A 16,963-nucleotide genomic window follows, 5' to 3' on the forward strand; every position below is an offset into this window, starting at 1 on the left:
TAGATAGACATTGGCAGAACAATTTTTTGAGCACCAGTTAATATAAGGTGAACTTTTTAAAAACATTTTTTGGTATCAGCTGGTCTGTTAAACATCCCTGATTTGCCATCAAAATAGCTAAACTGAAGTCTGATGCATTTCAATTAATGGTTTTAACATGGTTAAATACTTATTTTACTATAGGTTTACTTCATTTCCGGGTCTTGTCAATGGGTGTGTGCACAGTATGAATGCATAGAAAAGCAGGACACATTTTGTGTTTGTTTTAATTTTCATTATCCAGATTTCCACATACGATATCCAGCATATTGAAAATGCATATTTGTTATCAGAGATTGTTTTAATACGTGATGTTTCAATGTGGTTAACGGTTAATATATATGTTTTGTATAACCTCATCTAATGGTTGTGGCCTAGCTAGCAGAGCTCAGAATGGAGGGAATCTGTTGCTAGGTAACGGTGCAAAGAAAACACTAAACCAGTCAAAGGAGGGCTTTGGTCAAATCCTGAGTCACTTGCATGAGCAGGTTTCATTTCTCCATTCCACGAGTATGATGAGTGCGCCGGCGAAGGTTTTGTATTATTTCAGAGGGGGGTGGGGGTGGGGGGGGGGTGTTAAAGTGGGTCATCTTTAATTGTGAAGCCAGGTGCAATGGCGCCGCTTCTTATGCGATTGCATCACTTTTTCCTGTGATGTGATGACAGACGCGGTCATCGATGGATAAGGCGCTGCACTTGGCGGGGGAGAAGCGGCATCGCACGCAGGCCGCAGTGCGTGTAGCTTCACCGTAAGGCGTGAAGTGACTGCGAGGAGACGGTCCGTGCATGTGATCATGACGTGTCATGCCACACAGCCAGCCACACTTTAGGGGCGAGCTGGTCGGCACATTGTTTATCTGTGTGGCTCTTGTACGGTGCTGTGCATTGCCAAATCCCTGGGGAGTATCCCTGGGCAACAGCCACATCAGAATTCATCTGGTATTCTGATGCTGTACTGTATGGGATCATAATAGAGAATTCCACCATGTCCTAAATACAGATAACACACAAACACACACACGCACGTGCGCGCTCGCACAAACACACACACACAAACAGCCTATTGCTAGTAATAGCCATGTGTGTGTTGAGAAAAAGGAAGAACTGAACTTGACGTTGAGTATTGTGCTGGCTTGGAACCTCCCTTGATCTTTCAGCACCATTACTGTAGATGATGGTCTGATTTGGATTAGGAGGGCTGCTGTTCTGATTGGAGCTGCCCTTGTATTTTTAAGGCAGAGAAGCACTCAGGTGACTTACAGTACAGTGGAAATCTTGTGAGGACAGTTGCAGGACTGTGCTGGGTTATTTGGCATGCATTTGTGGACAAAATCTCAGTAAGGCTCAGGTTTAAATTCAGTGTGTTTTCCCTTGACACTGAGCAATGAGTTCAAGCAGGAGAATGTTTCTGTACATACACAGTGGCATAAAAGGGCAGTGCAATCAATGGGAAATATTCCACAAGAGATCCAAAGGGACATTGTGTGTTATCAATTGTAAAAGGAAATCTTCAGCATTTATATTGAATCTAGGCTTTCATTTAAAACTAGATTGTGCCATCATTCCATTTGTCTAATTTGAATCCCTTCCTCCTCCTTTATTTGAAAGTGCTTCACCTGCATGATGGCCACAGATCACAACCTGTGAACAGCCACAGAATTCCTTTGCTCTATTGCAGTTGTCATGCTGGCCCAGCGATGCCAGGCTGATGCAGTCCAGATACCATAGAGCCTAAGAGGCGAAGGGCAGATAGGGCTAAGATCTCTTGCTGTCTCCAATCACAGCTCTCACTGGAGGCATTACAAGGGTAAACCCCCTCTCGTGTAAGGAACTCTGCCCTTACTGCTCTCCCCCAAAGTTTCCACATTTCTTCTCCGTACTCCATACTGTCCGTGGCTGGGTGACATGTTTTGGCTCTGCTGTGTGGCAAACCATTGTGGAAGGGGATATATTTTTTATTTTAAAAATGCTCATTTCACTGCTATTAAAAAGTAATAGCAGGGAGCCTGAAGAGGGAGAGAGTGTGAGATGCGGGTAGGTCTGGTGATTTACTCCAGTCTTAAAATGTTTTAAGACTGGTCCTTGGGCAGCTGGCAGGGCAAGCAGGCGAGGGCACTGTTGTGGTTCTCAGCTCTTTAGCTGCAGGACCTGATGTCAGCGTTCTGCTCTCACAGTGGACTGATGCACTTTGCGCCCGGCGTCTTCACTCACACCGCAGAAATAAAATACTGAGCGCCGCTGCAATAGCTGTTCATTTAAAGCGTCGTTTTGCTGTTATGTGCTAACTTTAGTGTTAAATCCTCAGGAGGTCTGCACTGTGCAGTCTATGGTTTTGAGGACATAATCTAGAACTGAACTGGAATTTACAGGGACTGCTGATTTTTATTGATACTCGGGAATTAGAAATTGCTCATTTAAAGCAGTTTTTACATAGCTGACTTTCTTGGATTAAAACTGGCTGCTGATTTTAAGGTTAAAATGAATGCCATTAGACACTGAGGCTCTCCACTGGGGACCCCTGGACTACAATATGAGTGGTGTAAACTGTCTTAATGGGCTTAATGAATGGAGATGACTGGGAGAGAGCGAGAGCGTAGCCAAGCCGGGCAGACAGTGATGTTAGTACTAGAATAGCCCATTTGTCTGTTGAAGAGTGGGAGCAACAGCAAGTGCAACACAGACATAGTGTCCAGTCTGCTGGGGTCTGCTTTTCTTTACTTACAGAAGAACGGAACCTATACCCCACTGTTACACATTACACATCGGTATCCAAACTCAGTTGTTGTTGTTGTTTTTCTTAAATGGTTCGTTAGTGCTGATTTGCCTGTGCTTCTGAAGTAAATTACAAATCCGGTGACAGCATCGTGATTCCGAGAACCATCGTTTGACCGATTTAAAATGCTTTGATCTGTACAAAAAAAAAACATTCCTTATATCATTAACATCATATTTCTGTCTACCGTGTTCTAGAGCAGACAAAGGGGATCCATCTTAAGGTCTGTCTAGGTGGACTGTGTGGTGGAAATAAAGGTCACAGGTAGGAAAGACGTTTTTCTGTAGGAAAAGGTTAGGGAAGGTGTCTTTTGTGCACATGCCCCTGTTTTGATGAGTTGAAGAATGGATCACAAATTCAAGGACAGGCTGTCACTATGGAAACCATAGTTGAGGACAAAAAAAGATGCTACATATCACAGAAGTGGAGCGATATTTCAGGCAAATATCACACAGCTGTGGCGACAGCTGATTTAAATCAGTATTCTGACCCACCATTATAATGGTGGGTGGATTCAATGAGATGAGCCTCATGTGTCTTCACTGTGTGACAGAGCTATGCAGCTCTAATGAAAATCAGTCTCCTACCCTACATATCCCCAGTCCTCTTCACTCCTAAATTGTAATCAGTACATGGCTAAGATTTGTTAGGGAGTTTTAAAGGATATGAATGCTACAAATCTCATTTATTTTTAATTATGAATTTGTACCGTATCAGTAAAAAAACATAAATCATGTCAGAATAATTCAAATGGAAAACTACTACCTGCTCAGCTCCTAATAACTTTCTGAAACGGTATTTTAAAACTCTGTGAAACAGGCCTCATTGTTAGAAGCAACTTAATCTGATCTGATTTTATCTGTGTAGTCTGTATGGAAATAAGGGACTGACATTTTGCGAGCGCATTAATTAATCATTAGCGTAAAGAAAGGCATTTTTCGGCGTGACGTCTGTTCCAGCAAAGTCCCTTTTATCTGCTATTCCGGCATCTCCAGCTCTTTTCATCGGACGCATTCAGCAAGCCCTGATGAAGACGTGCTGACATCTGGCATCCCCACAGTCCCCACGTTCCCCGCTCCACACCTTCGCCGCACTTTTGTCTTTCCGTGGGCTTAGTTTGTATTTGGCGACCGGGCCCTTTTCAATAGACTCTGACAGCACCGGGGGGGCTGGGCCTTTGTGCAGTTTTGTGACGGGGAGGCAGCGACTGTCTACGGTCAATACTGCCCGTTTATTTATTAAATAATGTGTGTTTCGGGGCCCCGCAGCCCTTCCCCGATCTCAGATGGCTGAGCGTGACAATGAGAGACGCTCTGAGTTCAGTGCGCAAGGAGGCAGTGATATTCAGGTTCCAGGAAGGAGCCGATCAGGTCGTTTATTCCACTGTAATGTAAGTCTGGATTTCCTCTGCGTGCGTGTGCGTGTGTGCACGCACGTGTGTGTGTGCATGTGTTTGCATGTGTACATGCGTGCGTGTGTGCATGTGTGTGTGCGTGCGTGCGTGCGTGCATGTGTGTGCTTGTGTGCGTACATGCGGCTGTGATGTTATTATAGCTCTTGAGAAAGGGGGAAACTATTGCTGTTTTTTCTGTCTTTGTATTATTTAAATGTGGCAATGAATCTGTCACCTGAAGGGAACTGAAGGGATCAGCGTTCCCTGTAGCTCCCACCTTTCGCTGCAGAGCAGCAGCTGAGTGAGCATCATCATGGGGTGCACACCTTCTCCCCCTCAGAAATCAAAGGAGTGAACCTTGCCATGTGATGCGGTGGCTTAACACAGATACATCTTATTCTTAATTTATGTACAGTTAAGAAATTCAAGCATTTTCACATTTGACAAAGCTTAATCTTTTTTTTTTAACAAGAAATTAATTAGATCTGTTTCAGGCTATATTTTGTCTGATGTGTAGTATCCATATGGTCCATATTTATTTTTATAGTGGTCAGGACTCTAAATGGTAATCCATGAGATCACCAGTCCCTTCATACATATTAGTTCTCCGATTGTAGTTTTTCAAGGTATTAACGGTTGCAATGGAATACACTTCTGTAGTTCCAACAACCCCATTGTCTCTATATCCAGGAAATAAAATCTCCTGCTTACTGTATGTGCTTCAGGGACTCCACCCTATCGCACTTTTTCACAACCATGGAACACTTTACTTTGTGGGCTACAGTCACTCCAGCCATTTCGAGTTTCTGTTAAAAGTCAATTTTCTGCTTAATGAAATCAGGCGTGTGGATATTAGGTTGCTCTGGCTTTTCGGTTTCATTGCGCGGTTCTGTTTCATTGCCCGGCTACCTGTGCTGTGAAACTTTTAAAACTGAGAGATTTATGTAATAAATGATGTCCCTGCTCAAGCATTATGAGGGTGAATTTGATCTTTTCTCTGAGTGGGTGGTGAATCTAATTAAGTCATGATACTACTGATGGTATAAAGGAATATTGGGTTGGAACTTATGTTTTGAATTATTGGTTACAGGATATAAGCTCAATAAGTCTACTGATATTGATATACACCGTGATATACTGTAAAAACCCTTTTTTTTTGGAAAATTATAGATTATAGAGGTTTTCAACACCAATGCCTATGAAAAATATGTATTGCAGTTATTTGTATATTTGTCCCTATATTCTTAAATATTGCTAACCCTTTTCTGATCTTTAATACATCATATTTAATATACTGCAATATATTGAATTTCCCCAAGGAAGCTGATTGCTGTAAACTTTTTGCACTTCTAAATGTAATTTAACACAATTCAGTTGTGCTTTCTGTAGTGTTAGTAATTGTTTGTTTTGCTGTAGATGGCTAATGATATTTACCGCCCATAGTCATTCATCAAGCAGTTTTTCACACTCATCTCGTGTATCCCAGAGGTGGAAACATGAGCATACAACATGTAAGAGCATGTTAAGTGGTGTTGAAGGCACAGTGTCACTCTCACCATCCACAAGAGCAAGACGCTGTTTACTTTCAATGACCTCAGCTCGCAGTTGGCTGCCTTAATAAGGCCCATGAAATTCTCTTTTGTATCCTTAGTGCAGGTATAAGAGAGCTTTCAGACCTTTGATTACCTTTGGAGTCTGCTGTTGGTGTTTGTCAACATGAGAACCGGTGTTGTGCCAATGAAAGGGAAGGAAGCCATCATGAGTCTGAGAAATGAGAAAAAAAAACAGCCAGGGACATTGGCCAAACCTTGGGCTTACTAAAATCAACTGTCTGACACACCAGGAAAGAGAACAGTAATTGAGCTCAGTAATTGCAAAGGGCCTGGAAGGCTAAGGAAGACCCCTACAGTTGATGACGGAAGAATTTTCACCATAATGATGAAAAACTCCCAAGCACTTGTCTGACAGATCAGAAACACTCTACAGGAGGCAGGAATGGATGTGTCAGTAACTACTGTCCACTGAAGACTTTACAGAACTACAGGGGCTACACTGCAAGATGTTAGCCACAAAAACAGGTTGGACAGGTTACAGTTTGCTAAGAAGCACCTAAAAGAGCCTGCAGAGTTCTGCAAAAAGGCCTTGTGCACAGATGTGACCGAGATTCATTTCTATCACAGTGAAGGCAAGAGTAAAGTGTGAAGGGAAAAAGGAACTGCCCAACATCCAAAACATCTCCCCTTCACATGAAGCATGGTCATGAGGGTGTTATGATTTGGGCATGTATGGCTGCCACATGTACAGACTCACTTGTCTTCTTTGATAATGAAACTGCTGATAGCAGCAGCAAAATGAATTCTATGAACAGAAGCACTTTATCAGCTCAAGTTCAAGCAAATACTTTCAAACTCATTGGATGGCACTTCATCCTACAACAAGGATGGGGGGGGGGGGGGGTGTTATATATAAAAAGTGCTATAATTTATACATGGTAAAGCCAATATTTATTACAAAATATCCTTTCAGGAAAGCTGAAAATCTGCACTTTAACCATATATGAATTGTTTTATGACAACTCTAAAACTGTACAGGGCCAAATCAAGAAAAATACGTATTTGTCCCAGACATTATGGAGCTCACTGTATTAAATTGTTCTAATGAAGAACAGATAAATGTACCAGTGCCATCTACAGGACGTACCAGTGATTTAACCAGTAATTAAACTTTTATGCTCAGCAAACGTTTTTTTCTTCTCTCGCCCATCTATTCTGTCCACCCCTTGCCAATGCATGGAGTTCTTCGTTTTCAGCGATTATTGTAGCCCGTCTTGGATATTTCATCGATTGATAGTTGATTAATCCTAGCCTATTAGCTACAGCAACTCGTTTTCTGTGGAAAATACGGTTTGCACTGCTGGTTTAAATGAATTTTGCTAATCTGGCTAAACGCATAACTAATATGCAACAATTGTGGTCGCTCGTGACATGGCATTAAATAAATCCGAGGGTATATCATGTGGAATACGTTCAGTATTGTGGCAATGGTACGAAACCACATGTTTTTCAATGTGACCTTTTTATGCGTGATGTCACCATGGTTACGACCATCTTCATTTTTTCAAAATCCACTCAAGACGTGCATCTCAAGTAAATTTCCGTGAGAAATGAGAGGGAGACGAGCACAACAATGTGCGTTTTCAGGGTGTGTTTTGCACCGTGTGGATAGTGTGACCCATTGCAACCAGGTTTTGGAGGAAGCATGCATTGCTTAATCCAGCAGCACACATCGTCCTGATCTGATTTCTACTGCCTTCTGTATGTGGAGGAGAAACGCTTGTTGCTCATCCGCGACTTTGGAGTAGGGTTTCAAAACATTAAGCTTATCGCGGGGAAAACTACGTGAAAACTTTGCAGGATGCGGTTATGGATAGGGTCTTTTTTAAGTGAAAAGATGGGAATGGCTGCCTAAAGTTTGGTATGGGAAAGAAGTGGAGGGGGAAACTGAAAATAGCCGAAGATATATCGTAAAAGACGATAGTTTTTGTTTTTTTTCCCCAAGCAAAACGGAAATTCAGTGGGACAATTGACTTCATTTGTTTTCGTTTTGATTGTTTCATGTCAGCGAGGTAACCTAATGCACTTGAGGTGAAGTCACGAAAGGCGTTTGGATTGTACAAACCTTGCTGGTGCATGTCCGATTGAACTGTTTGGCCAGGATTTTTTATTCTTTTCAAACCATACGAAATATACGAATATACGAATTTACTTGTGGTTTGCAGACCGTCTGCTAATATTCAACAGCGAAGAGTTTATTTGGCTCTTAAGATGCGCTGCCTTGAATAGCCTAGCCTACACTATCCGATGAAGGCGTGTTAGGGAGGCGATCTCCCTTTCTTCGGAATTAATTCACCCAGGGCAGTTGATGCTGAAGAAGCAACTGAGAGTTGATTTTGTTGTTGCTCCATGTACTTTAAACGGAATGGACATTTCTTTCCTGTACTTCTTGGGGGACATGGGAACATTAAAACTCGTCTGCTGACTAATTTTTGAATGCTATTATGGATTAAAATAAGCGAAGACCAATCTTCATTTAACACCGCTTTCTATTCCTCCCTTTTTTCTAGGGAATAACCATTTTCCTGTTTCCCCGGTTTCTCTTGCTCCTCACAGAATGGCACGATTTGGCGACGACGTTCCCGGTTTATTGGGATCCGGGGATGGGGGATCCGAGCGCAACAGGAACCGCGAAGGACCGGCGGTATCTACAGGTGGAGTTTCACCAGCGTTCAAACAGACCAAAGCCCAGAGAGCACGCACCATGGCCCTGTACAACCCCATCCCTGTGAGGCAAAACTGTTTCACCGTCAACAGATCGCTCTTCATTTTCGGAGAAGACAACATTGTCAGGAAATACGCAAAGAAGCTCATAGAGTGGCCATATCCTTTTGGTTAACGGTAAAAAAACAAATGTTCCTTCATAACTCCCCGGTTCCACAAATGTTCCCACCACCCCCACACCCACACACATACATAAAGGTTAATTGTTTACTGCAGAAATCTTGTGGTTGGTGCCACCATATGATTTATTCAATATAACGCAGCGGTAGGCACCTACTGGATATTGTTTGGAGATCATACCTTTACACAACTGGGAAACCCGTTGTGCCGTTGGTGTGAGCGTGGAGGCTGTTATTACTATTTAGTATATTATTTTTCAAGTCACATTCTGGTGGAGATAGGGAAGATCCGTCTTAATCCTAGGAATATGTGAGATCAAGATTTATGTTTTATAAAAAGAAAGAACGAGGCACAGGCTGTGGTAAAATATTGAAACCAATATATTTTATGGGATAAAATTATTCTCATTATTTATACTGCTTTTCTTGTGAGCACTGTAGTTATATCATTATAAGTGGACCTAGCATAAAGTGGATTTATGCACCGGATTTATTAGTAGGATTTTGGCGTTGCCTCTTGTTTTCATAACATAGCAGTGCTATAATGAGCACTGCAATATGTGCTGTGTTAGAATGAGGTTTCAGCTGTTAATTACTGCAAGCCTGCAATTATAGTGTTGCGTCCACGCTTGTCAGACGTACAATAAACCAAAGAGAGGGACGTGAAGGCATTTATTAATCGGGAGGTGTTAATGCAAGATTGTATGAGAAACACAGGTAGTTCTCATTAAACTATTTGTGAATTAATGTTTCTGTGTATCTTTTATTTTATCTTTGAACGTCAAGAACAAGCTGTTATAAATCAAAGAAGCAATTACGTGCTGACAGAATGTGACACGAGTTTCAGCACCACGGTCAGCGACCGCAGTCCATATCCGAAAAAGAGCTGTGCGAACTTTCCGTTCCGTATATAATGTAGTACCTAACGCAAGGTTTTTCTATTCTTCATACGGTTAATTTTTTCCATGGTATCCTCTGTATTCGTGTTTTTAAAATTTTTGTTCCAATTGAGTACTGAAAAAATGTTATTAATTAATGTAATCGCTGAGCTCATAATGACGTGTGACGATAGAACTGCCTATTACTTGCACTATCACAAAGTTTTGTATAACTGTCATTGTCCAAATGCTTTCCTCTGTCTGCATTTCATCCTGGCCATTTTCCTCTTGATCCTGTATTTAGCTTAGCTTTGTTTGTACATTGTGTGTACTTATTGAGACTACCAAGCGAACTTGTACACAATTGTTTAAAATTCAAATCCCTCCCCCCAAACAAATTCCCAACCAATCTTATCCTTTCATGCCTAACAGCTTTATACAAGTTCAGCCACTTTCATGTCCTAGTTTATTAAACTTTTCATGCATTTATCATGTTGCCAGCTTTCAGTCACAGCACTTTCTTCATTCTAGTTTAGATATGTGTTGTACCTTATTGAATACAAATTTTAGCTATTTCTGTATACATGGATATTTCTGTTACTCTTATGATGGTAAACTGGAGAGGATTTAAATATTTCTCCTTAAGTTATTTTAATTGATGGAAGGACTAAAAATACACAGTCCCCAAAGTGGCACGGTGACGTGACTAAATGTAAATGGGATGATTCAAAGTCAAGTGATGCTTTTGGTGCCCTGTTGAGGGAGGGATGGTGTTTCAGCCAACCAGAATCTTGCAGCTTCACATTTTCCTTCTCAGAATGTTGATGAGCCTGCATTAGTGAATGTGAAAATAAATTATCAGGAGGAGACTTTATGGGATTTAATTAGCATAACATGAAGGCACAAAGAGTAAGAACATTGTACGATAATAAAGTACAGTTTGTCAGACTTCGCAGAGAGACTGTCTGAAGTGTTAATGCATAAAGGAAGCTTGCATTTCTGTATTTTATTAAGTACTTTGTTTTGTTTTGTATAGTGTGTAACTGAATCAGTGTAAAATTGATTCTGAATTAATGCAGAAAAAAAGAAAGAAAAAAATTCCCTTTCATAGTCAAGGTGGAATTTTCTGTAGTACTGTGCTGAGCTGAGTGGATGGTTAAATGCTGGAATTTTATAGATAACAATGGGAAAAGATGGTGGGAAAAGTACTCTACTATACAGTGTTGTGTCATCTACACACTGACAGAATGCTTTGCATTTGTGACAATAAAAATGAAGTCACATAAAAACACTTCCCATCCCGTAAGAAGCCATATTTGGGTAAAATCATATTAGGTGAGCTACTTTCTATATAAATGAATATTAATGGTAGGATACACAAATTCCATGATAAGTGAGGGTACATGCTTAGATTTATGAATCACAGGACTACAGAATAATTGAACTCCCATGCGATTGAGTGATGTCACATCCATCCTCATTTATGTACTTTTCAGTTGCACATTTATGTAAAGTCAGAATTAGTTTTTTTGTCACTCAGCTTTTTTTCTAGAATCAACACAATGAACAAAACAAACTTGCAGTTTGTTAATGATTTAAGTTATAACTATGTGGGATGATGCTGTTCTTTCCCACAGAATAACAGTGTGGTTTGTATGAATCAATGTACATCAATGTAATAGTGACAAAATAGGTCCGGTCCTGGTCATTGTGTGGAGGGCAGTCCATAAAAAACTGTTTCTGATTAATGTGGAGTTGATTGGCCAAAGGAGATGCTTTTCTATCTGGACAGTGGGGTGGCGCTGCTGCGTGATTCATTGCTCCTTTATGAACATAACAGACCCTTAGCCAATAGTGTCACCTTCAGTATTTTATGGCAAAGAACTTGGAGTGCATCGTGGGGCGTGGTCACAGACTGCAAGGCCACGGGTAAATCAAACCAAGAAGAATTGGGAAACTTTTCATGGTACTTCACTTAAGACAATAAATAATAAAGGGGCCACTGAATTGAATTTATGAGCCTGCTTTTGGGAATGTGAGATGGAAATGGCACATTTAAGGTGATATTCATGTTATAGACGTTTGGGACTGCAGTTAATTACCATTCTGGTGGCTGCTGAGTGGCTCATTGTGTTAAGGCGCTGCTCTGGCCCCACGGCCTGGAATATGATCTAGACCGTGCCAATGGCAGCTGTGGCCGGCAGCCCCGCGGTGCCATGCGACGTTGGCTCTGGCATTACCCGGGGGTGGGAGGGTTTCGTTCGGCCAGGCCGGCGGAGTCCCTTCGCGTGCCCGCGGCCCTTTGCCTGTCTGTCGCGCTGCACGTGTAGCGCCTCTGTGACTCACGCCTGTGCTAGCCCGGCTCGCGGCTCCGCGGCGCGATGAGGAGCGGAGGCTGATGCGGCACGCTTCGCCGCAGGGCGCCCGCTTGTCCGCAGTCTCACACGTTGACCGCAGTGGTTGCCGTGAGCACTGCAGGCTGAGCGTATCTGGGAATGCCAAATTGGAGATAAAAAGGGTTACTCTACTGGGTTTGAAGTCTGCTCTTTCACTAAAGGCTATTCCTGTTGGTCAGGTTGTTATGGAGTTGCAGGAGTGACGTAATGTTTATTTTCTTTCAGTGATGCCTCCAGTTTTTATCACTGCAAGCGTAGCATATCTCAGATTCTGCTGAATACTCCATTTTGATGTCATCCCAGGAGCACAGGTGTTCCCTTAACTGGGTCCACACATTATACATAATTATCAACCATAAAAACAGTTATGTTTCCTTTCTCCCACTCACAATTAGCATAAAAAGCCTGATTTACAGACAGAGGAGCTAGAATCGACATAAATTTTAGTTGTGCATTCAGGTTAGTTTGAGACTGAATCAGTGGAGCCCTTTTATCTTCAGTTAAAATGGAATGTCCAGATTTTCACAGTTCGAACAGGTCCTGTTTGAACTAAATGTGAACTAGCTGGCTCAGCAGGTGTGGTTTAAAAATCAAAAAGTGGTGTTGTTTTATTTGAAGTGCGCTCATTTTGTGGATCACGGTAGCCTTAACCACAGTTTTTTTTGTACCCAGCGCTACTGGATAACGGACGCAACTGCTGAAAAGGGGTTATTAGGCAGATACGTATGCGCAGAGGAAAGTGCAGCTTGCCTGAGTAATAGTTATTGTCACAGTGGAATTCTTAGGAGGACTCGTTTGCTTCCTCTGTGTACATGATAAACCGCTGTTTCAGGCGGTAAGTCAAGAAACATTTGGCGTTGTCGTTTTTCATGTCTTTATCCGTGGCTGCAGGCTCTTTGTGGTTATTGGCTAATATTTCTGGCAAAGAAGATGCCGACACTAATATTAAAGGCTACACATTCTGAGAAGGCTCCACTGTTATGACTCAGTGAGGATTGCTAGCCTCGTGGCTATATTTCAGAAGCTTCACTGGGTGTATCATATGAAAGCCAATTAGACATGTTTTCGCAGTCCTCTCAGTGGAACCTAGTGTGGTTCTGTTGCCAGGATGCAGCCGTTGCTTAAAATGGTCACCTTCCCCAAAGCAGAAACATGTCTGTATTCCTGTGGTACAGTTATGCATTTGATGTGGAGAAGCCAGGTGGGTCAGGGAGGCAGAGGACCTGCCAGGAAGTGATAGAGGGCTCCTTATAACTGTGTATTACTTGGCAACCAGACGGCAGGTCAGACACCTTTCTGCCCTTCAGAAACAAGGCCTGATCCCCCGTTGTGCTGCAGTCCAACCACAGAACATCCACGGGGGTCTCAGGTGTTTGTTAGCTTGCCCGATTTAGCGTGCCTCTCTTAATAAAGCAAACCTCCCCTGATATCCGTGTTGTGCGTTATTGTTTTCCTCAAAACATAATGAGGCTGTGTTCCATCAGCAGGTCGCGCTATTAAAAAAGCCCAACCAGCTGTGTGCGCCAATGGCAGCTGCGTGCAGAAGGCTGGGCGGAGACGTCCAGCGGCACGGGTCTCTGCAGTGGTGTTAAAACCTTAAAGAATGCGCGGGTGCGGCGCGCCGTCGTAGCGCTAGCCCCTCCGTCGTTTTGCTTGTGATGCACGGAGAGGTGTGCGGTCCCTCGGGGTGAGAGCACCTGTTAAATGCCAATAAAGCAGTGTAATGAGGGTGGTGCTCTGCAGCCTCAGAGACATGGGGCATCTCCCCTGACTCCGCCCTGGTTCTGACCTCCGGCAGCTTCATCCCCATTAGTACCTGCTCTAGCCCCAGACCATCGCCTCTGAGCTAACACTACTGAGCCCGGAAGATCCAGACGGGTGTGTCCCCGCAGTCGGGCCCCCTGACCAATTAACACACAGCTGTGTTGAGTCTCTTCAGCTGGGACACGGGCCCAGAAACTCCACCTGGCATCGGGTCAAAATCAGTCCGGCTAAGTTTCATTGTCAGAGCTTGGCATTTTAAGGCATGCATTTGAAGTACAGCACCAGTGCCCTGGCCCCCACATTATCAACACCCTGACTGTCAGGCTAGCCGCTATCTGGTTGCAACTGGAGTCCCTCCCTGGCATGCTTCTTTCTGATTGGTGGATATGTTGTTGTGTGGTAATTGGATAGTGTTCCCTCAAGAGTAATATGTCAGTGTACACGCGGGTGTCTTGTTTCGCATAATTAACTTTGTCAGTGGTATTCGCGAACATTATATCTGATGACTTCCGATCGGCTTGGTTATTCACGTGGCTTAAAGCAGTTAGTGAGCGATGACCTCATCTCAGGCTGCGTCTGGTCCTAATGAGGGCGTTCGGAGGCAGAACAGAAGTGTGGTGTATAAGTGTGATATTTTGTTATTGCCACTTCTTTAGCGGTTTCATTTTGCCAATGTTTAAATTAAATATTCCTGCGAACGCTAAGGAAGGGAAAAATGTTTGCCGTGCCAAAATAAATTCCTCTGGGGTTTTTTTTGGAAGCAACCGCAATAGAGGAATTAAACCGAGCAGCTGGTTTGTTGTGCGAGTAGGTTTTGAGCCGGTCTCTGAGGAAGAGGTTCAAGTCATTTTCTCTGGGTGTGCATAAACAACCTGTCCACAGATAGGAGTGTTGGGCCTGTGTTGTAGTTGAGTGGAACAACCATGGCACCCAAATGTAATCCTTTTATGCCTTGCACTCCATTTATTCTGTCTCATTGTCCTCCAGAATTAGACTTTGTAATCGGTGACAGAATTCTGCACGGTAATTACACATAGTAATTATACTGGCTTATACCCACCTTCTTTAATAATTAAAGTGTAGCCAAGCAGAGAAAATTTGCTTGAATGTGGTGAAGCCAATGTCTTTTCCCTTCCAGCTGTATAAATGTGTTACACATGACTTAAATCATACCTCGCTTAACACGCAACAGTTGATTATTATATATTGTATGAACAATATCTGAAAAAAACAGCCTTTTAAATCTGAATTAGATTTGTGATTTGTGCTTTCTTTAAAATGTGGAAGTGGAAAACCCTAAAACCTTAAAAGTGAAAGACTCATAAGATTTTAGGGCTACTGATCACACAGGGCAATGTGATTAATAAAAAAACACACCCTTTAGCCAACACACAAAGAAAGGAACACGCACATATGCACACACAGAGCTGACAAGCCACTTTATCAAAGCTCATTCTTTTATGAGGAACATGATGTACTGAGGCAGAAACGAGTCTTTATTTAAAGTGCTCAATTAGCGGGTATAATCGATAGGAGATTTATTTTTGGTTTTCCGTGACTGGTGTGCCGCTGAAGCTTCTGGGGTGTGGAGGCGCTGGAGGTGGGTGGGCGGGTGGGCGAGGGGGGGTGGGGGGGGGGGTGGTTGCGGTCGATGAAGGGGGTGTGGTGCAGCGGTCTAACTGAAACATGCAGACCGCTGTGGTTCAGGGACCTGGGGCGGGATCGCAGCTGCTCTCCCTATCTGATACCCGCTGGGCAGCAGGTAGCGGAAGCGTCCTGGAGTGGCAGTGGGCCTTTAATGATTTCTGCTGTCAGAAGCGGAGGGGATTGAGGGCTCTCTCTCTCTCTCTCTCTCTCTCTCTCCAGGCGCAGCCTGTGCTGATAGGGGCTCACTCACACCGATCTAGTCAACAACATACTGAAAACACCGCAGACTCAAGGAGCCAAGAAATATAGAAAATTACAGTATCTTCGAAGAGTGTTTATGTTCTGTATCATTGACAAATAGGCAGCTCTGTTCTTTAAGGTTTTGATACGTGGGCCGCAACTCTCGAGTTATTTTTAAACGCGTTACTCGCGTTCGAGCAGATTGCTTAACTTCGTAAATGTCAGGAATGTCTTTCCCTCTCTTCATTTTTCCAGAAATGACTCATCACTCGGTATGCGGCGTGATCCATTATTTTTAACCCGGCGTCATTAAGTTTGAGTCCAAGTTGAGAGCGAGCCGTCCATGCGCAGATGCAAACAGTATCACGTTCCATCTCCAGTGCCGGTGCTATTTTTAACCTGTTTGACTGGAGCCTCGCAGGGTTGCCAATATGAGTCACAGATCCCAGAAGCCCTCATTACAACACTTCTTCTGTGAGCAGATGACACTGTTTTCACTGAAGGAATGATATAAATAATGAAGCCGAAATACACGTCGGGATCCAAAAGCACAGCCGCTTCGCATGTTCCCACGCACCCTCCTGCCTCACGCGCTGACATGCGCTTTCGCACAAATGTCTCATACCACCACTTCCCATATGGTGCATATGGTCTTGTGTGTGCCAGTATCAAGTGTGTGTTTGCACTGTGTGTGGAATGCTTATCCGCAACCATACGGCAAGACGGGACCGAGTATTGATTGTGAGGAGGACAGTTTCAGGAACAGGAGGGGAGCAGCGACAGCTCTGCGTCCTATTTAATGTGAGTGCTCTCTGACTTTTGGCAGAGAGGAGAGAGAGAGAGGGAGGCTGTTGCCGTGGATACGGTGCTTTCTCTCAGAGCTGGGTGCTTGTCATGGTCCCACCCCCCTCAGTCCCTCTCTTTCTCCCGATATATCTCTCTGGGCATCTCAGCTTACGTACGGGCAGATATATGGTGAAAAGCTGCGCATTATCAAAAAGTTATAGGAAGTTTTTTTCTTTTTTAGCCTTCTTTTGAGGTAAAGAGAGAAAGTAGAGGTGACAACTGTTAACTTCTCTGGCTAACTTTTCTGGCAATGCTGGCCTGTCAGGTGCTTTATGGGACGAAATGGGACGAAATGGTTCATCCCATTTCTGGTAGTGATTAAATCATTTTGCACATAGACCGTCCATTAAAGTGAAAAACACGCGGTCTTTGTTTAAATGCAAGCGGGGTGAAACAAGCGCCTGACGCGTCTCGTCTGTTAATTTATTGGGCACATCAAAGAGCAGCCGAAGTGGGGGCGTCTCCAGGAGGCACCTCTGGCTCGCCGCTCCTTTCGCATTGATCCCTTTCCCCTCTGTTGCCACGGAGATT

The 16,963-nt window shown here is 43.4% G+C and overlaps 1 protein-coding gene across 1 annotated transcript in view; it reads left to right on the top strand.

The window, feature by feature from the left end:
- LOC135253692 (voltage-dependent R-type calcium channel subunit alpha-1E) overlaps positions 1-16,963 on the top strand; it is a 135,513-nt gene that overhangs the window by 37,329 nt on the left and 81,221 nt on the right. Inside the window, exon 3 of the mRNA XM_064333288.1 lies at positions 8,375-8,640. Coding sequence (XP_064189358.1) covers positions 8,375-8,640 — 266 coding nt within the window. The remainder of the gene's footprint in view (positions 1-8,374; positions 8,641-16,963) is intronic.

Source organism: Anguilla rostrata, chromosome 4, assembly GCF_018555375.3.
Source record: "Anguilla rostrata isolate EN2019 chromosome 4, ASM1855537v3, whole genome shotgun sequence".
Taxonomy (NCBI): domain Eukaryota; kingdom Metazoa; phylum Chordata; class Actinopteri; order Anguilliformes; family Anguillidae; genus Anguilla; species Anguilla rostrata.